Source organism: Ammodytes marinus (assembly GCF_949987685.1).
Source record: "Ammodytes marinus genome assembly, chromosome: 5".
NCBI lineage: Eukaryota > Metazoa > Chordata > Actinopteri > Uranoscopiformes > Ammodytidae > Ammodytes > Ammodytes marinus.
The window spans coordinates 22,269,356-22,291,365 of record NC_137234.1 but is presented as its reverse complement, the minus strand read 5'-3'; the positions used below and the strand labels follow the sequence as shown (position 1 = coordinate 22,291,365).

At 42.1% G+C, this 22,010-nt stretch overlaps 3 protein-coding genes across 3 annotated transcripts in view; 2 read left to right on the top strand and 1 right to left on the bottom strand.

Annotated features, from left to right (window-relative positions):
- The first annotated feature begins 508 nt into the window (after positions 1 to 508).
- kxd1 (KxDL motif containing 1) lies at positions 509 to 2,581 on the top strand. The gene is made up of 5 exons (XM_080028061.1): positions 509 to 667; positions 984 to 1,105; positions 1,275 to 1,427; positions 1,662 to 1,708; positions 1,807 to 2,581. The coding sequence occupies exons 2-5, from the start codon at positions 1,008 to 1,010 to the stop codon at positions 2,058 to 2,060; spliced, it is 552 nt and encodes a 183-aa protein (XP_079884187.1). The 5' UTR covers positions 509 to 667; positions 984 to 1,007; the 3' UTR covers positions 2,061 to 2,581.
- Positions 2,582 to 4,729: 2,148 nt separating this feature from the next.
- LOC307250449 (endoplasmic reticulum-Golgi intermediate compartment protein 2-like) lies at positions 4,730 to 9,979 on the top strand. Its single transcript, XM_080027531.1, has 13 exons — positions 4,730 to 5,205; positions 5,281 to 5,389; positions 5,476 to 5,522; positions 5,624 to 5,691; positions 5,820 to 5,860; positions 7,187 to 7,288; positions 7,443 to 7,535; positions 7,632 to 7,687; positions 7,818 to 7,916; positions 8,043 to 8,140; positions 8,236 to 8,398; positions 9,057 to 9,136; positions 9,234 to 9,979. Exons 1-13 carry the CDS (start codon positions 5,100 to 5,102, stop codon positions 9,324 to 9,326), a joined length of 1,155 nt encoding a protein of 384 aa, XP_079883657.1. The 5' UTR covers positions 4,730 to 5,099; the 3' UTR covers positions 9,327 to 9,979.
- A 1,414-nt stretch (positions 9,980 to 11,393) lies between these two features.
- The window catches only part of magi2b (membrane associated guanylate kinase, WW and PDZ domain containing 2b), a gene marked incomplete at its 5' end in the record, with an annotated part of 85,479 nt that continues 74,862 nt past the window's right edge, over positions 11,394 to 22,010 (bottom strand). Inside the window, 11 exons of the mRNA XM_080028276.1 lie at positions 11,394 to 13,218; positions 14,139 to 14,277; positions 14,770 to 14,913; positions 15,088 to 15,307; positions 15,851 to 16,139; positions 16,661 to 16,846; positions 17,569 to 17,808; positions 19,112 to 19,304; positions 19,703 to 19,818; positions 19,945 to 20,137; positions 21,428 to 21,459. Of these exons, the coding sequence (XP_079884402.1) occupies positions 12,536 to 13,218; positions 14,139 to 14,277; positions 14,770 to 14,913; positions 15,088 to 15,307; positions 15,851 to 16,139; positions 16,661 to 16,846; positions 17,569 to 17,808; positions 19,112 to 19,304; positions 19,703 to 19,818; positions 19,945 to 20,137; positions 21,428 to 21,459 (2,435 nt within the window). The 3' untranslated portion in view covers positions 11,394 to 12,535. The remainder of the gene's footprint in view (positions 13,219 to 14,138; positions 14,278 to 14,769; positions 14,914 to 15,087; positions 15,308 to 15,850; positions 16,140 to 16,660; positions 16,847 to 17,568; positions 17,809 to 19,111; positions 19,305 to 19,702; positions 19,819 to 19,944; positions 20,138 to 21,427; positions 21,460 to 22,010) is intronic.

Genomic DNA, 22,010 nt, shown 5'->3' with positions numbered 1-22,010 from the left:
CATACCTTAACATCCCTTACTACTGTACTAGAGGAAAACAAATATTATTTTAATGCTTTCTCTGGGCTTATAAGGGGTCAGGATGGTCCCTATTTATAAATCAAAATTGACAAATTCCTAAAACCTTTTTAGGGGTTAAAGCCTACATTTATTTAAAAAAAATATTATTTTGGGTTACATGCCAGCACAATGTTTTGTGAAATGATAGGTCCCATGTGTTCATATTTCTTTCACAGTCTAGTCGTATGAACTTGGTTTCCAAGTTGGAAAAAATCCTTGCCTGATAAATATTTATGTAGGCTAGATTTGAAATGTCCAACAGTTTTGTTTCAAATTTTATTATATAATTCTGCATCTAAAAATCAATCACATGGACAAAATATATTTGTTAGTAATGTAGCCTACATTTGTAATCTGCGCTGTTATAAATAAATAAAAATAAATCACATGTAAAAAGTACCGGAAGCGGGGGTCCCATGACAGGAAGTAAAAAAAAACATAACACAGAAAAGCTTTGTTTATGTTTTAAAGCCAGTTGTCAGCTTTCTTTATAGGTCCATGGTTGTCAGAGGCAGACACCTTTATACTGCATATTTCGTTTGAAATCTGTTATTCAAACGGACAAAGGTCGACCTAAAAAGCCGCTGTGGGATCCGAGGTTAATAATGTGAGTTCATGTTGCCTCGCTCGTCAGTTTAGCTCGCGTGCTAACAAGGATGCTGTGCTCAGCTGTTAGAAAGTGAATAGGCTACACACGCTGCGATCGAAATAACACAGTGAAACGAAAAACAGCTGGGGAAGGGAATAACTATTTATGTGTTGAATCTAATCCGCTGTCTTCAGTAACTGCATGTGTCCATTAGTTAGGCTATATGTTTAAGCTTTCCTTATTGGATCATGGTTTTAATAGGTTAGGCTACTGAGAAATAATATTAAAAACTATTCGCAAGAGTAAATGTCTAAATACCGGGCTGTGTTTGCAGCTTTCTTCCGTCTTGATCTTCATCATGGTGGAGCCCACAGCATCTGGGGTGTTCTGTAACAGGATGCTGAGCATGGTCAACTCAGAGGATGTCAACGCCATCATCCAAGCTCAGAGACACATGTGAGTGCTACATGGATTGGTCTTTGCGACTTGGATGTGTGGCTTCTCTGCTACTTCACTCTGTCAAATATTATACTTGGTTTAGTTTAGCTCACTTGCACATAAATTTCACCTTCTTTGTTAACTGGCATCAGAATATAATTGTTGCTTTGCTTCAATACGAACACAGGCTTGACCGCTTTGAGAAAACCAACGAAATGCTGATCAACTTCAACGGGCTGTCGAACGTGCGGCTGCAGCAAATGAATGATCGGTTCCTTCTTCACACCCGCACTCTTGTGGAAATGAAGAAAGATCTGGACAGTGTTTTCAGAAGGATCCGGTAAGTCACTGATTCCCACTATTGAAACACACACACACACACACACGCACGCACGCACGCACACACACACACACACACACACACACACACACACACACACACACACACACACACACACACACACACACACACACACACACACACACACACACACACACACACACACACACACACACACACACACACACACACACACACACACACACACCTAATGAAACTCCTCTGCTTCTCCAGGACACTTAAAGGGAAGATTGCAAAGCAGTACCCAGAAGCTTTCAGTAGTGAGTTTACTTTTTTTCTCCACTTATCATTATACAACCAGTCAACTTAAAGTCAACCCAAAATAAAAATGTCTTAAAAAAGTCAATTTTTCTCTCAGACATCCACGAGTCACCGATCCTGGAGGACGACGATGATGACTTTGACACAGTTCCCCCCCGTGTTGCCACAACAATTACAGCCACCTCGGAGCAGAGCACAGAGTCCTGTGACACAAGTCCAGATGTGATCTCTCCTACCGTGAGCAGATGCTCTGAAGACCTATCACAAGAGCCACCTGACACTCCCACCTCCGATGTGCTAGAGACAGCTGTCCTACAGGACGAGGGTCCTGACTCGGTACCTGCAGAATAGAGGGAGCACTTTGTGAATGGATCTTCAACCATATCATTATTTAAGCAGGAGGTTGTGCTCTCTATTTGAATTTGCATTGGGAAGAGCATCACAGCCTTGAGGTTAGTTGTGGCTGTGAACTGTCTATGAGGACACTTGATTTTTGTTGGCATGCTCATTTGTCCTATGCCTGCACAGCTCTAAAATAACACAGATAATACTTGAACTTGTATAGTATCTCACTATATAGATATGTGTATATCTATGGTTCTGACATTGAGCAAAAGCCCTCACTCATGTCTGATTATGTATATTTAATTTAGTTTTGTTGAAGAGATGCACACCTGACTTCTGAAGAAGTCTCTCATGATTTATGTTATCTCATTAACTGTTCTCAACCTGTATAGATGTTGGTTGTTTTTGATGCAGTTATTTTACTGGTTCCTATGTGCATTCTTGAATGTTTTTGCCAGCATTTAATCTGATGCTTTACTGATACCTGCAAAGACATTCTCTCTTTGTTTGCCTTCTCCATCGCAGACAAATTATTCAAGGACACATTAGCAGGGCAGACACTCTTTGATATGAGTGCTGGACACCAGGTTGCAAGTGGAGGATCCAAAACCTCCATTCTGCCCATTAAAGATGCCGTAAAGGGAAATTCAAGCCTTAAATTGACTCCACTTGTCATTCCTAAAATTCATTAGAAAATTCAAGGGGGCGCCCTTAGTTGGTTGGGCGTCCCCCCCCATGGGCCTTGGCCAGCAGCGGACCCGGGTTCGATTCCAGCCCGCGGTCGTTCTCTGCATGTCACTCCCCTCTCTGCCCCATTTCAACTCTGTCTCTACACTATCAATTAAGCATAACAATGCCAAAAAAATATCTTTAAAAAAAAAAGATGAGATTATCTGCGCAGGTGTTATGTAGTATTTTGAGGTCTATAGTTTAGTTTACGTTCAGTATAAGCAACACTTCTATCATCAGAGATAATTTAAAACATTTTGACAATTTCTATTTTTTTTTTTTTATTGGTTTAGTTCAGGGACATTGCACACTACTCAACATTCAAAATGTAAGTGAGACAGAGTTAGCCTAAGAGACAGGGCCTAAAATTGGGTAGGTGTTGCTTATAAGGTATCTAGAAAACGACATCAGGAATAAAATATATAATAGCCTACTTAGGCTAAGTGATTTTACGGTTACATTAGGCTATTGCAAAGGCTTAACTAGGCCCACTAGCCAGCATAAAGTTAAAACACCAAATTCATACAAGATACTTTTTGAATCTCATCCATATTATTTTAAACGTTTATTTACAGACAAGGAGGGCAGAGTTCACTGCAAATTGTTAAAAAATGGAACATTGTTTTTAACAGGAAAACTCCAACTGGAAATTGTGGGGAAAGGGAAACAGTAGAACCTGCTGCTGAGCACAAGGTAGGCAGCGAGAGGACTGATGAAAGTTGGACTGGACAAAGTGATAAATGTAGAGGATATATTGAGGTGTGGAGAAACGGTGGATGGGAGGAAGCTTATTTTTGTTGACAGAATCAAGTCTTATCAAAAGGCTGTGATTTTGGAATGGTTCTGGTCGAGTATATAACGTAATGACAGTGCAAATACGGAAGGGGGCAGTAATGCAACATAATGGATGGCATTGCCCATTTGCCTTTAAAACCCAAAGAAGAAGAAGAAGAGTTCACACTGAAGCTGGTACACAACCGGTTTTTAATGCCTCGTTTCCACCGAGTAGAGCGGGTCGGATCGGAGCGGCTCAGAGCGGGACAGCTCACTTTTAAGAATCTCGGTGTTGTTTCCACCGCCGACCCTACCCTTACTGGTAGGGCGGGGTTTAGGCTGGACTGCGATAGCCGACGCCAGAATGTGGGTCAAACTATCGGGCTGTGGGAACAACTGTGGTCAAGCCAGCGGTCTCTTGTTTTTGCTTGGTCAAACCAGCCGCTTCTTTATTTATTCCCCCCGTGTTGTGAGCACAGAGACGGCTCGGTGCAACTGATAGAGACAGTGAGCGAACAGCACTGGCTGCGGCAGCTACGTGACATCGTAGCAGTGGGACACAGTGTAGCCAACTGATTCATTTAATGACGAGGAAAAACACCACACAATAAACAGTGCCGCGCTCACATTTTCGCCAAAACTCTCTTCACTCTAGCCGAGGTGACTACAAACGGCGGAGATGATTCAAACCAGCCGCTTCTTTATGTATTCCCCCCGTGTTGTTGTGAGCGTGTATTTTACTACTATCTATGGCGTAAACACACAGAGACCGCTCGGCGCAACTCATAGAGACAGTGAGCGAACAGTGCTGGCTGCAGCAGCTACGTGACTATGGGACACAGTGTAACCAACTGATTAATTTATTGACGAGGAAAAACACCACACAATAAACAGAGCTGTGCTCACATTTTCGCCAAAACACAAGACTCTCTTCACTCTTGCCGAGATCTACACATGGCGGAAATGATTCTTTCGACCAATCAAATGACGGCAGTGTGTAGCTCCGCCTTCTCATGCATTTTCGGCCCGCTTTCAGGCCGCTAGTACCCCTACGGAGGAGTACTGAGATCGGGAGCGGCTCAGAGCGGTTAGGTGCGCTTAAACCGTACCCTACCCAACTTTTGGCAAATGAAAAGCCAAACTACCCGGACCGAACCGCTCCGACCCGACCCGCTCTACTCGGTGGAAACGAGGCATTACAGTCCATGGCCACCCACAACACATTCACACCGGGTACAGTCTTAATGTTTGACTGGGAAAAGGGCACTTTAACTTCGGACTGAGCAAACGGTAAAATAGACGTTTTTATTTCAGTTCCTTGTCATATTTTGGTTTTATACACCGGCCAGTAACAGTTACAGTTAGCGGCTGTTAGCTCGGGGTGCTAAGAGCTGTCATGTTCGACGTCAGCACAGAGAGGAAACGTAAACTTTTCTCAGCGGTCGTCCCTCAAAACAACAACTGACGCTAACAACCAACTAGCTATAAGTAACTACACTTTATGAGGGAGTCCCCTGGAGCTGCACCAACGCCGCTTCCAAAATGAGGAGACTGACCAAGAAAAAGGCTCTGACTCTGGTGAAGGAGCTGGACGCCTTCCCCAAAGTCCCCGAAAGCTACGTGGAGTCCACAGCCAGCGGCGGGACAGGTACAAACACACTAACACCGACCTACCAACGGCTCCCTGTACCGTGACTCAGTTTGATAGTCTACTTCTCTCCAGTGTCTCTGATAGCATTCGCTCTCATGGCCGCCCTCGCCTTCTTGGAGTTCTTCGTGTACAGAGACACCTGGATGAAGTACGAGTACGAGGTGGACAAAGACTTCAGCAGGTGAGTGAGAGCCGAGCAGGTGCGCGTGCTTACTGCGCTTCGACCCCGCGTGCCTCCGTCTCCTAACTGTTCTTCTTCACTTACAGTAAAATGAAGATAAATGTTGACATGACAGTGGCCATGAGATGCCAATGTAAGTACAGCAAAATAACATTATATTTGTATTTCAGCTGTAGAAAACACGTTTGGTTGAGAGAGAAGTCATTTTATGATTGTGTGTATGGTTGGGTGCAGACATAGGTGCGGATGTCCTAGATCTGGCAGAAACCATGGTTGCTTCTGAGGGCTTGAAATATGAAGCTGTGAGTATAAGCGCCTCCAATTATTTATCTGTATTATAAAGATTGAGTGGGGGAAAAAACTGCATTAAATCCATCAATTTCTTTGCTCGTTTATGCTCACATGACATTTGTGTTTTTCTGCATTTTAGGTAAACTTCGAGCTCTCCCCACAGCAAAGATTATGGCACATGTAAGATACATTTTTTTAAGCTTGCATTACAATTAGACTACTACAGCACACATGTATTCTCCATCTGTGTTAGGTAAAATTCAGTTGTCATTTATTATTTATTTGTATTTATTTATTATTCTTTCGGACAATTCCACACAATACACAATTTTCTCTTTCATATCTTCATACATCTTACTTTGTGTTGTCCGAAGGGTGACGGAAGAAGCCAAAGGCTTATCAGGTCCCGCCCCCATTTTCATCAGATTCGGATTTAGATACACAGATACACAGTTATTGTTTCAGAAAATTATAAAAAAATAAAAATAAAACAAACGATAAAAAAATAAGAAAAAAAAACTAACAAACAGACGTGTGTTGAAAACACGCGGTCAATGGCATTTAGAGACCAACTTAGCAGTTCTCAGCTCAGTTCAGTTTGTCTGTGACAATGCAAAGTGTGAAGTGGCCTTGTATGTGGCCTGTTCAATTTCTTATCTGGTAGTCTAAACACATCTGCAAAAGTATTCAAAAACATACAAGTCTGTCTGCTGGCCTCTATTATTCGTTACAATATTGTTATGATAGTGACATTCACATTGTGCTCAGCTTATTAGTCTGTAATTTTCAATACTTTTTGAAACATAATTTGTTTTGAAATTCCACAGCTTAATACCCTTTACAGAAATCGAAAAGGATCTAAGTGTGGTCCGTATATTTTTCTCAGTGAATTTTCCTTTTCTTCTTAAATCATGTGAAACTCCTCTTTCTTCAAACATTACTTGTTAACTGTTAGGAAGGCTTTTTTTTTAAGCCTTGTAAATAATTTGTACGGTGTGGTAATTTACCACATCACGTAATTTGAGAATTCTACCTTCAATAAAGAAGTTATTAGTGTGTGCCCTGTAATTGGCTTGGTATATAATTCTTATTGCTTTTTTTGAAGAATCTCCAAGGGGTGCAATTTACCTTTGTAAGTGTTTCCCCACACCTCAGCACAGTAATGCAGATGTGGGGAAACCAAACTCCAGTATAATGTTAGTAAAGCCTTTTGATTGAAAAAATGTTGTGCGTTAAGTGACACACTGTACTTTCCTGTCCTGGTACAGTATTTACAAATCAGCAGACCATTGAGGGCATTGTCTGTAACTCCGAAGGTATAGCCCAAACAGTGAATTCATAAAACGGTAATTGGTTTGACCTGATATATACAGAGGTGAAGTGTATAAGTTCTTGTTATGAGGATAATTCAAAGCATACATTGAAGAAGATGTTACATCCATTGCATGGGTTTTGTTTCATTCCAAGTGAGTCTTGTTTTAACAAGTCTCTGTCCCTCACTGTTAGGACACTTCTACACATCCAGGAGCGTCTGAGAGTGGAGCACGCTCTCCAGGACGTGCTCTTCAAGGCGGCCATAAAAGAAGCGCCTCCTGCTCAGCCTCAGAGGTACAGCATCTTAAGGATGAACTCTTGACTGTTTTGCTGCTAAAATATGGTTGAAAACACAATCGCAAAGATAAGCACAGAAGTTTTCCACCTTCCTGTATATATTGTTATAGTAATTATTCATTCTGCTCCATGTTGCTCCGTCTCCCAAAAGCAATGACAACCCGGCTTCCCTCAGGGCCTGCAGGATCCATGGACATATGTATGTCAACAAGGTGGCAGGAAATTTCCATGTTACTGTTGGAAAGTATGTATCTAGATGCACACGGGATGAGTTATGCGGTTACAAGTATTTTGCATCTGTCCAGAACACCTAACATTGTCTTAATTCCTCCTTGCACAGGGCGATCCCACATCCCAGAGGCCATGCTCATCTAGCTGCACTAGTCAGCCACGATTGTGAGTTCATTATTTTCTATCTTCTACTTTTATGTATGTTTTCATACTTAAAGATTGAACTGCTGTGACAAATGAAATGAAGCATTCACCTTCACATGGTGATGGTTATTAATTTGACTTTGGGTTACAGCATATAACTTTTCCCACCGCATTGACCACCTGTCCTTCGGAGAAGCGATTCCTGGGATTATCAGCCCTTTGGACGGTACGGAGAAGGTCTCTCCTGATGGTACGTCTGTGCGGTCAATCATGAACACATATTCATCAATGAGCTCTGTTTCGTTTTTTTGTCTATCATTTATAACTATTTTAGAGGGACTGGAGTATTGATATGTTTTCTGGTTAATATTTCCAGCTAACCACATGTTTCAGTACTTCATCACCATAGTGCCAACAAAACTGAACACCTACAAAGTGTCTGCAGAAACACATCAGTACTCAGTCACTGAGCAGGTAGGTTTGAATACCACCCATGTTTTGCATATTGTAGTTGTTTGATGTGCAACAGCCAAGTGAATATGTTTTTGTTTCCTCTTGTTGTTTTGCAGGACCGAGCGATAAACCACGCTGCAGGCAGCCACGGAGTCTCAGGGATCTTTATGAAATACGATATCAGCTCGCTAATGGTCAAAGTCACTGAGCAGCACATGCCTCTATGGCAGTTCCTTGTCCGACTCTGTGGCATCATCGGAGGCATTTTCTCCACCACAGGTAGGTAAACTCTCTCATAAACACTGAAATGCACTCTATCGTGGTTTAGCCTTTTACTTTATGTGCTGACTGTTTTCATACTGCAGCTTTGCTTGATTGCTTTCCCTGCCTCCGAGCAGCCATTTTAATTTATCGAATTAATGACCCTATGATAGTCAACTCTCAGACACGCGGTGAGGATGAGCAATCCATCACAGTGGACTTTTTTTTTATATTTGAATGAAAGTTCAGTAATTCTAATAGTAGTGAGCAGAGCAGGGGTTGTTTTTGAAAGATCTTATTAGGTTTTACCATTTGTTTACAAGCAAGACATAAGACTAACCGTGAAAGTCTTGGAATCTTATCCAGAAGAAAACCACCCTTCTTAAAACTGGATTGGCAGGTGTTCTCACTGATGTATTTAAGAAAATGTGAAGTGGTGATGAATTTGTTGTCATTACCTGATTAACTGTCCCAAAGATGAGAGTTAGTGGCAAAGCTAGAAGTTTAAATTATAGACGAATAATGCTGCTTGCGAGGGAAGACATTCAATCCTAAATGACTAAAACATCTTAAAAGGAGACACAATTCCTTTTTATATATATTAATATTCATGGAAGTAGACATGACTCAACAGCTACCACAGTCAACTTAAACCAAGTTATCTTCTCTCTTGAAGGCATGCTTCATGGCATGGTTGGATTCTTGGTTGATGTAATCTGCTGTCGTTTCCAAATGGGAATCTACAGTCATATTAAGGTATGCAATGACCTGAACATTAAGCTTTGAGTCACTATTTGTTTTGAATTTAAATTACTTTTATATTAGTATTAATGTTTCCATTCTCCTTCCTCAGGAGGCTCCTCCTCTGAATGAGCAGGTAGATGGTGAAGCCCTGGCTCCTACAGAAAACAACACCCAAACAATAAACTCAGCTGTGGCCGACTGACGGCTCACCATCTTTGCCTGACCCACCAGACAGCAGGGAGATGTTGGGAAAATGTTTACAAGTTGTTTTATTACGGATGTGTAAATATTTATAATTTTTGAAAATTGTTATTGGGTATATGTAAGATGTTTTTCCACATGTGAAGGAGGTTATCAATACCTCCCAAATGATCTGTAACCTTTACTGAAAAAATGTAGCAGATTGTCATTCATGATTGTAGATCATGGCCTCCTTAAATAGACGGTGTCATGGTGCACCTGTTCACTTATTTTGAATAATTAGACCTTTTTCTAAGGGTGACACAGATCATGTGTTAGCTTAATTAAAATTTAGCTGACAGGTATGTTTTAACATGTGAAAGAGGGAGATAAAATTACCAGCATAGTTCTGTTCTACTTAAGGCTGAAAAGAGGCCTGGTCAGCTAAAATAAAGGGGAAACCCATAAGGGCATGCAGGGCCTTTTTGGAGGGTAATTGTCAGAAAAGAAGAAGGGTTTTTAAATTGTTCCACAGGTGTGTATGTGCACATGATTGAAACAGATGTTGAATAAAATCTACTTTCAACTTTGAGAAATGAACCAGAGAACATTTAACAATTTCTACTCAACAAATTTACCAAGTAATTAATCGACTAATTGTTTTTTGATAAATACCGCTATATAAATTATTTTAGTATTGTAAAGATTTTGTATTCACTGCAAAAAAGTCAAAAGAATATTTTACACCATGTCAAGAGTTTATTTGACAGTATTTCAGAATATCTTTCAGTAAACAAGTTTTTTTGTTTTTTAGCAAAATGTAATATATCAGTACTGTCGCATTTCATAAAAATAGTTGTTCACGTCTTTGAAACTACAGTATCAATGATACAGTAAACCATATTTGTAGGAATACAGCTGTACAAGGTGAATAGTACACAATTAACACTACACAGTTATACTTGATCGCAATGGGGATTTATGGACGTGCCATCCTTCACAGGTTCCAATAAAGCAGTTTTTTGTTTCTGTATACAAAATCACTTATAGCAGGCCAGGGGACGGGGACAGAGGTCTGGGTCACATATTCTTTAACCTTTTGGCATTTGAACATAAAGTTAACACATTTCTAAAGCCAAATGGCCTGTCGTCATGCTCCTCGCTGTTGACCACTTTATCACATGACAGCTCAGAAACATCCAGAACACACGTTTTACTCAGAAACTGCCGCAGGTCAGGATCCGTCTTGATGCTTTCTGCACCAGAGTATCAGTCTGCAGATGCATCATCTTGTTAAAGCATGTTACCTGTAGGCCGATTCCAGTACAGCTTGGATGTGCCATATTGCTGCATTCAGTTTGTTACAATGCGTTGTGATTTATTTTGTTCTAAAAACCCATCTGGTCCATAACGCAACAGCTCGGATGATTCATTTTCAACGAGTAAATTATATCAACATGGAGAAATGCAGGACTGCAGTGAAATGCAGTGACTACATCTCCAATGTCTCTATTTAATAGCAGCATAACTCAACTCTGCCAGGAGCAAAACTGTATGATCCAACACACTTTTTCACTGCATTTGTGTTTCACAGATCATCAATTCTTGGCTTCAGATTGAGTGAGCACTGGTACTGCCTGCCACAATGAAAGCATGTTTTGTTTTACAGAAGAGATGAATAAAGCTGCAAAAAGACTCATCTGAAAGAACGGTCCACTTTGATAATGATCCTGTCTGGATAAACGTTCACCGCCTTACTCTCCCAGAAGAGGATGAGATGCTACAGGCTACATTTGATCCCTATTTAAGCACTAGGGGACAAGGGCAATCATTGACATTGATAAGCTATACAGCTGAGTGCATCAATATAACTGTAAATGCTGCTTGGTGTTAAGTCAGTAGAAAACAGTCTCCACAACTCAACAGTTTGCTGATATGCGCGCATGGTCACTAATATCAGTTTTGCATTCAGTTCCCAAAACAAATCGCGACAGCTCTGCATTAGTCTGAGTAAGGCACTAAGGCCCACCTCATAACCACCGGCTTCCCCTCCCACACACCAATGCCCCCCTCCCACAGTGATGTGGTACACTTAGCACAGTAAAAGGCATAGAAATGGGAAATATAGAGTGGACATAATTATTCCGTTGAGCATTAAATTATACGACACAGCTTATTATTCTGCACATTGACTTGCATGATCGAGTTGTGATCAAGTGGTGAACATAACTCAGAGTAGTATTTTGAGTTCATACATTGCCATCCGTTTTCAGTCACTCAAGAGTTCCATTAAAATGAAATAAAGATTTACTTGTCTTACATGTGCACCAACTTTTCAGCTCCACAGAGGAAATCCTCACTTTATTTCTAAAAAGACACGTGAGTCCCTGTATAATGTCATGGTGGTTTATATCCATGCACACGACCACTGCCTCCCTCAGCAGTCTGGGTTTGGTGACTTGCACAGTCTTTGATATGTAGTTATAGACGAGGCCATGGAAATAGTGATCCTTAAACACTGCCCTGGTGTTTGTTTCTCTTTTCTTTACAATGTATCTAACTACAACACTGCCTCAAAAAACACCAACAGTTAGGTTTTTGAGATTAGCAAATGTACATATTTTTCACATCTTTACATTTACAGTATATGATATAATGGTAGGCATGTGCGATCTAACATATGTCAGGTTAACCGGTGGTCACTTGGGTCGGTGCCATGTCGTCCAGCCTCTGGCTGGCAGATTTGTAGTCTCACTCTTCCCACTGCGCAGAGAAAATGGAGCAAAAGTAAATCTCTGTATGTACATAGTATGTCTCTCTTGTGAGGAACTTCGTTCCATCTGAGGTCATGTTGCAAAAACCAATCTGAGCCAGATACGGTTTGAGCAGTTAAAGGTACACGTTGAAAGCACAGTTCTGACCAGAATCAAACATGGTGGCTCCATCTTTGATCAGACCATTAACTGCATTTGAGAGTCCAGAGTGACTATATAATGAGTAGTCTCCATCATTTTTATACTGCATGTTACAGTAGCAGTGAAAGTTCCTCTGTTTTTTAAGGTGGCGGGTGTGTAATAATTATCTCATAAGAACAAAGGAAACATAAAATATGATGGAGAAGAAAACAGGACAATAATAGAGGGCAAGGGAGAACCACTGTATCAGACATCTGATGGTGAACTGAATGAGGAGCCAGACAGTGTGATCCGGTCCATACCAGCGAGATCCAATCTACCTGCTCACTGTGGAGGTCCAGGACCTCAGGGTGCCAGGCAGTTTGTCAGACCCAGGGACGTTCCAGGGCCCAGGGGAAGCTGCTGCGCTCCTCGCAGGAGGATCATCCATGGTTTTAGAGGGGCAGAAGAGCCCACTGTGGCCACTGGCCACCTCATCTTCTCTGGTTAACAGACCTCTGGACACTAGCCTCTCCTGGAGGCTGACATGCCCATCTCCACTGCCTAAAGAAGTTCCATTCAAATTCACACTCAGGTAAGGGTCCCAGGGCCAGACAGAGCTCATCGCCTGCGTATGCAGGCCCTTTCTCTCACAGCAGGGGGAGCAAGTCTCCCTCTGCCGCTCTCTTCTTTCATTAGACCTCCCCAGGACAACTTTGGGAGGCAAAGCCCGAGGCTGTCTGTCACCTGGTCCACAGTCGGCCTCTCCAGACCCCTGCGCCCTGATTATGCACTTCTGCTGGGTGGACCTGCCACCTGTAGCCCCTCTAATGGAGCTATGGTCTGTCATCTGTGGAGCTTTGTCTGCCATGCACACTGGGGCCTCTAGAGGGAGCTGATGAGGGGAATCCGAGGTTGAGGGTGGATGGGATGAGAGCAATGGATTCAGGTGGAGCTCGAGGGTCACTTCCTGCAGGGCAGAGTGGCTTGTAGAAAGGGAATCCCTGGGGCCGATACAGTCTGTCAGGGAGGAAGAAAAGGCTATCAGGTGGACTGATGTAAAAGCAACGTGGCACAAAGCAGCATGCACGGTGCATGCATACAGAGAAAGAAAGAAAGAAACAGAACACAATTAGGCACTAAAATATAAAATATGGGCAAACATGCATGCAAATTAAAAAAAAGATGTGCTGCAGCACAAACTTGACCAAGTATAGGCCTCTATGAGACATATTCCACCAAAAGGCTAATATACATTACTTACAAGAAAAACAGACACGCATGACAAGGTTAAGTCAGTGCTTGGAAAAGGATAGCATATTTGTAGTTGTGTGATAGACTGATCCATGAGCAGATTGATTTCACGCAGTCTACTTCACAGCCATCTTCAGGAAGAAACAATTTCATCTGAAGGGGCATGCACACTCACATGCATGCCTACAGCACAGCTACATATCACACAGATTAATCAGTATGGAGAGAGAGACATGCAGTTTTTCACAAACCGTGTCTTTAGAGTGGCCCATTAGGAAGAAATAGGGGGAGCTTAGTGTGTCACCTTTCATGCACATGGAGAGGTTGGAAGGTACCATTCCTGAGGGAAGGCAAGTAAAAGCCTATGCCAATCATTAAACTTAAAGCAGAGGGGTTACAACACATGGAGGGCTAAAGATGAGGTTGAACATATATGATTTCCCCTTTAAGACAGGTCTAATTCCAGATGACAGAAGAGAAGAGTGCAGAGCGAAGAGTAAAATGCACAAAGATATTAATGCATGTTAATAGGTTCTTGAGTACAACAGGAAAAAAAGGCTAAGTTAAACCTCAAACAATGAATCACTAGTATGAAAGTGAGAAAGAGATCAGGTAAAAGACTGCGGAGATAGAACGAGTGGAAATAGTTGAACAGTGAGAGACTTTACTGTGCCAGGAAAACCCACCATAGTCTGGCACCTGTCCCGTGCCTCGCTTGAGCAGCAGCCTGACCCGCCGGCCTCCCGCCTTGATGAGTTCAATGGCACGGGCGTGAGTCATGTCTCGAGTGCTGTCCCCGTTAATCTCTATGATCTGATCCCCTACCTGGAGGAGACACACAGTACACGGTCCATTCCCCTCAGCCTCTATTAATCCACGGAAAGTTGACTTTTGTACATAGCGAGCTGCAACAAAGGAGCTACTGGGGAATAAGTGTCATTTAGTGCCTCATTCAAGCACACTACAAACGGGGCCGTTGAGTGTTGGCAGAGTGTTACCTACAGTGGGTTCACGTGCCCCTTTCCTAACCTAGAAGCTACTCCTGAAATAAAGGTCTGAATAATAAGCATAGCAGGGGAACAACAGAAGTGTCCACGGATTCAGTGAAATATATCGCAGAGACAGAATGTGTGATTTTATTTTTAGATGGTTATCAACATGGACAAACTGGCGTTTTACTTCTTCTCACTGCACGTCTGTATTGGCAAAATAATTTTTTTCTTTTAACACTTCTTCAACAAAACAATTATTTTTCTGACAACAATTCCAATAATCTCCCTATGAGCTTTTTATTTATGTAATTTTTCATCATCTCACCCTCATCCTTCCATTACGTATGGCAGGACCATCCTCAGCAAGGCGCAAGACAAATAGGTCCATCTTGTACTCTCTGCCCCCGCGGATACTGAATCCAAAGCCCTTTGCACTTTTTTCCAGCTCCACCGTGAAGTAATCAAAGTCCTATAGAGAAAATGTAGACAGCTAGCAGGAAATTCACCACAGATAGCGTATTACCAATATGCCGAAAAACAAAGATCTGAAACACCATCTCCACATAAAACTGTATACAGATGAAAATGTACAATAGATGCTCACAGTTTCAAACTGAACCGATAGTCCTTGGTCCAGTTGTACCTGTGGTCTGAAATCAGGAGGGAGTCCCAGAGGGAACTGTGCAGCAGCAGGGTGCTGCCTGAAGTCCAGCAGACCAGGCGGGTGTCTGTAGTCCAGCGTTGGGGGCTGTCGATAATCAGTAACTGGTGGGTGGCGATAGTCTACAGGAGGTTGCCTGTAATCAGTGAATGGAGGATGGCGGAAGTCAGGTTTGACGTCCTGTCTGGCTTTTACCTCTGACCTGTGAGAAGGGAAAGCAACAAAATCAAAAGGTTTGTGTCATGATGAGAAAGGATTAAAGAAGGGGGTGTCCTACTGCACACAACTCATTGTGAGAGTAGAAATTGTCCGTCACGTTATAGATTAATGGGTAAAAGTAATTTACTCTGCTCAACACAAGGATTAAATTATCACTCCTTCTTTTGAAACTTTCATCAAATTCCCACTTGTTAAATGAGCATACATCTGCAGCTCTGGGAGTGCTACTCTTAGTGTCTTGATCTGAGACTCACATGAACGTACTGACACTTTTAAAGTTTTGACATGGAATAGGGCCTGATCTCTTGCTTCCTGCATTTAAAAAACTAAATTATTCACTGACACTGTAAGAGCTTAGTGGTATTACGCAACAAAGCAGAAACCCGCCTGAGGGTCTGGGACAAACGTCTACTCTCACAGGTTTCTTCCTGAACCTAATGGCATGCAAGGAGAGGATGGCACACTGTCATTTATACACACACTCTGATATCTGTCACCTTTTAAGACTCATTATGGGCCGTTTTACCTGCCGTCGTGGAGGTAGAGCTGTGGAGGCAGGCCAGAGGGCTGAATGACCGGGCTCTGCTGGGTTCCAGCTGGTGGGGGCTGGGAGGCTGCTGGTGCAGGATTCACTGTTTGGCTTGTTGGAGCTGGTGTCTGGCTGGTCTGAGCCGGTGATTGACCTGTCTGAGTGGCTGTTTGGCCAGGCTGGCTGCCACCTTGGCCTTGCTGGGCTACAGGGTTGGGCTGGCTCTGGGGGCTGTGTTTCTGGGTCATGGGGCTCTGCTTCTCTGAGCTGGGACCTGAATGGGCACCTGTCATGGACAAAAGGCCAAACAAGATTTAAACCTGTGTGGGAAATGTCAAACTCAGAAGAGAGTTATTTAGAACAAATTGAAAAAGAACGTAAATTGTAAAGGGGTCCGAATGATCTTTTATTTATCTTTAAGGGGCACTTGTATATACCCTTGTTGGTCAAATTTGAAGACTTTAAAATTCATCAGGGTCATTTGAGACAAGGCTGACAAGCATTACTTGAAAATTCTTCAATGTTTTAACGTCAGCCTTCAAAATAAAATACATTCATATAAGACAAAGGAGACTGACTTCAGAGTTTTCTTCATTAAGTACAAAAGGAAAACTACAGCTGCCACGAAAAAAGTTACATCATTTCAAACACACACACACACACACACACACACACACACACACACACACACACACACACACACACACACACACACACACACACACACACACACACACACACACACACACACACACACACACACACACACACACACACACACACACACACACACACACACACACTTACCCTCCTCTGGTATGATGTGCAGTGTGACTGTTAGCCCAGCATCTTTAATGAGCTTGACAATGTCTGCGTGTGGCATGCTGATGATGGACTGTCCATTCACAGCCAAGATCCGGTCGCCCACCTTCAACATCCCACATCGGTCTGCAGGGCTGCCCTCGATGATGCGCCCTATCTTATGGGGCACAGCTGAAAACATGCAATAAGGTGGCTGTCAACGTCAGTTTTGAAAAAGGATGTCTAAAAAACAGCAGCAATAAAACTTAATTTAGAAGTAGACAGGATAACTTAAATTCTTTACATTTTCAAAATATGTAATATCACTTTATGACAATTCAATCTAAACTAATATTTCTTTAGTCCCATCTTTTAGTGACTTACATTGATGAAGATAGAATAATGAAAAATGTCCTTTATTTATATTCCAAGCAATACAAATCCCTAAGAGACTGTTGAGCATGCATCATACAATCCTGAACTAATGTGATTATATGAACCACTTTTGGGGTATTCATATTCCTAGACGTATGCAGAAACCTAGAGGGGGTGTCATCAATTTAGGCAAAATAAATTTTCACTTTTAATACAATGGCATTAAAAAAAATAAAGAACAACTTAAAATACAGGTTAATTTCAGTTTGATCTCAACTAATGAAAGTTCTGAAACAATTGGACGGGATGAAATACGCCACTTACGGCAATCAATTGGTAAGGGACATGAAGCCCACTGGTTATTATGGATCAGATACCTCTGACCCTGTTTCTTGAGTGGGCATGCAGCGCAGTTATTTTTCAATTGAAATAGTATCAAACAAATTAAATTAAAATAAACCTCTATAGTATAGTCACAAGCCGTATGATCCTTTGCATTACATGTCAAATCTTTAGGGTTGCAGACAGAAGAAACTCACTGATGACAGCGGCGTTCTCCGGTCGGTTGAGGGAGCTGATGATGACAAAGCCGAAGCCCTCGTTCTCCTTGCGGTGAATAACCACGTCACTGGTTTGCAGGGCGGAACCCTCTGGAGGAGAGGTGGCAGCTGGGACGGAGATGGCCGGAGTGACCGAGGCCGATGCTGCATCGCTACGTGGAGAGCTGTGCTGTGTCGACACTGAGCCCGGGCTGCGACCGTTCACAGGACACAGTTCACCTGGAGGAATGGAAGCAGGAGAGTAGTTGGGATGAGTCAAAGCAGCAGCTATTACTGTAAAACGTGACAAAGGATGGTAGGATGGCCTAGAGGAAAGAGGGCCGACCAGTAATCTGGAGGAAACTTGTTCGATCCCCAGCACTGGACAGGAGGGTGTTATTTGTAACACTAGTGATGGCTGGTATTGCATCTACGGTGCACACCATCTCTACCATTGTGTCCTTGAGCTTAACCCCAAAACAGCTCCAGGGGCGCGGGCACTGCTGCAGACCTGCACAGACATGCTCGAGGACCCCCTTCTGGAGAAATGAAGTTTACAAGTTCTACAGGAAGACTACAGGAAGACTGAATATCTGCACTGTTCTTTATTTGCAGATCATCCCTCAGTTCATTCATGGTCTCGCCTAGTTGCTGCTTCAACTAATTCAGCTCATTATGGGAGGCTCCCTCTATTAGCTCAAACCTATCACATTCACCTTAACATCTGCGAGCCAATCACCTTGTTCCCGTCAACGTTTAAAACTGTCCTCAATTTGCTGTCATTTGTCATTTCAGCTATCGATGCAATTTCAATGATGGATGCAACCCTCCTCCACCCCATTAACCTCCAGTCCTCATCACAACAACATCAGCATCATCCAGACCTTCAGCTCTTCACCGCCACCAGTGTCTAGGCTCCATCAGGGGGGTATTCTGCTCAGCATAGGATTTCGCTGCCCCCTTCAGATGATTTTGCGATGGGGTCTAATCGCCAAAGACTCTTTAAATATCTCCAGCACATTCCAATAAATTAATTGTTCATTTAAGCTTTTCGTTTTCGAAGTCTCTCATGATTTAACTGCGTGTGTGTAGAGATGTAGACGATGCGAAGATTGAATTTAGAAACATTTCTAATCATGTTGGTTAACATGTCAACCAGCAACAGTGAACATAAAATCTGTGTTCGCAGCTCGCTGGCTAGGATTTGAGCCCTTCTGTATCTTCCTCAGGCCATGCACAGTTGACTGACTTACATGTCTACACACAACCTCATTTCCCACATTAGGAACACTGACCTAGAGACATTAGTGCTTTATTTTAATGTGTGAGTATATTTTTTTTAGGGTTTTATGTACCCAGTACCCACTAACCCAGTTGTTCCCCAAGTATGCACTGCATAAATGAGTTTACCACCACAGAAAAGATGCATAAGTGAGTAGACGCTGAAATTGTACTACTTACTACTAAATGTGCAGCATTCTCTCCAGTCTCAAAAAACAAGACACAAAACAAAAAAGTGCAAAAACATAAAACATGTCCTCACCAGGCATTTGCACTCTCCTTCTCACAGTCAAGCTGACTTGACCATTGCGAGCGGCTGCATGCATCAAGTCTATCACGTATTTGTGAGGTTTCCCAGCAACCACATTTTTATCCACAGAAATGAGCTCATCTCCTGGTCGAAGCCGCCCATCACGCTCAGCAGGAGTGTTTTCTATTATAGCGCCAATAACAATCTGTTCAAAGATAAAAAATATATTAGCCGAATAGATGAAGGTACATAGGATGAAACGAAGACACAGTGGAACCACACACAGTAATTGCTTTTCAGGTTATAAGCTTGTTTGGTCATGGTAACATTTTTTCACCCTTCTTATATTCTGCTGCCACATTCTCGTTGTATTATAGTTTGCATGCTGTTTTAAACATGGACAACTTGGCAAAGCATTACTTCAGTATGGGAGGTACTGAGCAGTTAGAGCGTCAGGACTGTATGAGAAAGCCAAAGTGTTCTAGTGTGTAAGTGTGTGTGGGTCAAATGTATGAAAGTGTAAGATGAGGTTAAGTGCAGGTCAGACGAAGTTGGTGTGTATGAGGTTAAGTATGCGTGTGGTCCAGCCCGTCCCATACGAGCCTTGTCACGGGCGTCCGGACTCACAGCCTGCACGGCTTCGTCTCCCCCCAGGATGCGGAAGCCAAACCCGGTCTTCTCCCTCAGCAGGTGCACCTCCACCTCTTCATACTCTGGACCTAAGACAAAGATGCAGACCTAAAGGGCAAATCTTTGACTCTTAAAAAAAAAAAATCTAATAATCACCATATAGTGTGTGATGTATATCAGCTGCCGCTTATTATATACTAAGTAACAGTACTCACGTCGGCTTTCGTAGATAGCTCTCGACTTCTCATAAAGGTCGTAGGGATCAGGTTTGTTAAGATCGAATCCCTCGGTGGAGTCGGGCACAGATGTGCGGTGCTGTGGCTGGTTTGGGAAGGGTGTGCCAGGGGGCAAAATCGGGCCGGACAGGTTAGCTTGGGGGCTACCATGTGGGTCCCACTGGTCAGGCAACTACAAGGAAAAACATCAGCAACTTTATATTCATGCCCGCACAACAACCAGTTCAAGTAACACTCCAACTGGTATTTTCCACACTTTGACATTTGCTTTGCCTGTGTGAGTGCATAGTGCAGGGTGTACAGGTGGGGCACAATATTTACATGAATATCTTTTATTATCAATCCACTGATGATTTTGTCAACAAGCACAAACATAATACAAACAGAACGCATCAACTATAGAATAATGATGAAAATGTAATTAAAATAATTTAATCAAACTCTCCCACAGCCTGTAGATGTGTTGAAATTGGCATCAAAAAATCTATATCTGTTGTCCACAGCTGATTTATACTGCATTAATAACTTATTCAGTTATTAAATCCCCGAAGCTGGACTTATTATGTTCATAAATTTAAAGCTTCTGATTTGGGAAGTGCCACATCAAAAGTGCAGTGCCATTAAGCACAGCCATCCACCATGTTAATTTACATTAAATCACGTGAGAATGACACCAGGCTGCTACAAAAAAACACATATACCTCTACGCACATCAGAGTGGTCAGCTATAACTCAGTATTCTGCCTGTTTATGAGGGAAACATCAGACTAATGGGACTCATTAATCCTGTGCATAGTCATATTGAAAAAAATAAATAGGATTTCCTGAGGAAAGATCTCTCCATTTGCATAGTCTCACTATAAGTGGTATAGCAGCTACAGAGCTGTGATACCAGTGATTTTACTTGCTGAGGGTGAATTTATTTATCACAACACATACTATGATCAATTTCCAACTCCACCCTACCTTATTGTAAGTGAAGAGAAAACACAATCATGCAATACAATAATGTACAATGCCATACAACAGCAGCTGTTGTGCCAATGAAAATACTAAATATTAAATGTGCAAAATAAACTTGTCAGAAAAGCCTTATAAATTCTGTCAACGAAAACACTGCAGTCAGGTATAATGAAATACTGTAAGTCTATTGATAAAACTTTATGTTTACAGTGATAAATTATATCTACACTTATATCCACTTGGATATTGATGCACAACCATTTCGGTTATGGAATCGGCATGGATAGATGCTGGCTTGACTGGGTTTTCTCAGTTTTTTACAAACCAGCTGTACACAAAACTGCACTATCTTTGGTCCTCAGCAATAAACAGTTGGCGAGAAACTTTAAGGACACACAGACACACACACTTTCCTTTATAGTTAGAATTTGTTATTTTTCTTATATATACAATGAGAACAATACATCAATAACACACACATTTGATTAAATCATTGTACCTGTTTGGAGGCCTTCCATGGAGAGATGTGGCCTGAGAATGAAAAATAAAACACAGTTACTGTAATAGAGCGCAGACTTATGAAACAACAAAAATATAGAAAATTTCAAATACATATATAGCTAAAAGAAAATTTGATACAAGTGTTACTGTAATTCATATTCCGTTACGTAACTTGTGAAAAGAGACTCAAGTTTGCTGATTTTGTATTCCTCAGTTTTGACTTTGTTTGCGTAACTCTTCCTAAACGAGATTGGTTGTTGCATTTGTTTTCAACATAATTACATCATTTGCTGCAGGCAAAAGCACGTTCCCCTCCCCCCAACACACTCAGAGTTTTCTCTGTAAGTCATTTTTTATCCCCATGCATGAAGCAGGAAGCATTCTACTTCACAACAAAAATCTCATCAACACAGCTCCCCTGTGACTCCACCAAACCTCAGACACACAGCACACTTATGCTGCCAAGACCCAAATACATACATTTAGACATAAGGGGGATACAGTCACTCATCACGCACACTAGACTACTGCAGATTCAACGATGAATCTCTTAAAAGACGTTAACAAGGTGGGTAAAACAT

What these genes read in the sequence shown, in the direction of transcription:
- kxd1 (XM_080028061.1), top strand. Translation starts at nt 1,008, where the DNA reads ATGGTGGAGCCCACAGCATCTGGGGTGTTCTGTAACAGGATGCTGAGC. An exon ending in AGTGTTTTCAGAAGGATCCG is followed by an intron (nt 1,428 to 1,661) that starts GTAAGTCACTGA and finishes CTGCTTCTCCAG; the next exon opens with GACACTTAAAGGGAAGATTG. An exon ending in GTACCCAGAAGCTTTCAGTA is followed by an intron (nt 1,709 to 1,806) that starts GTGAGTTTACTT and finishes TTTTTCTCTCAG; the next exon opens with ACATCCACGAGTCACCGATC.
- LOC307250449 (XM_080027531.1), top strand. Translation starts at nt 5,100, where the DNA reads ATGAGGAGACTGACCAAGAAAAAGGCTCTGACTCTGGTGAAGGAGCTG. An exon ending in TTCCATGTTACTGTTGGAAA is followed by an intron (nt 7,536 to 7,631) that starts GTATGTATCTAG and finishes CTCCTTGCACAG; the next exon opens with GGCGATCCCACATCCCAGAG. An exon ending in AGGCATTTTCTCCACCACAG is followed by an intron (nt 8,399 to 9,056) that starts GTAGGTAAACTC and finishes TCTCTCTTGAAG; the next exon opens with GCATGCTTCATGGCATGGTT.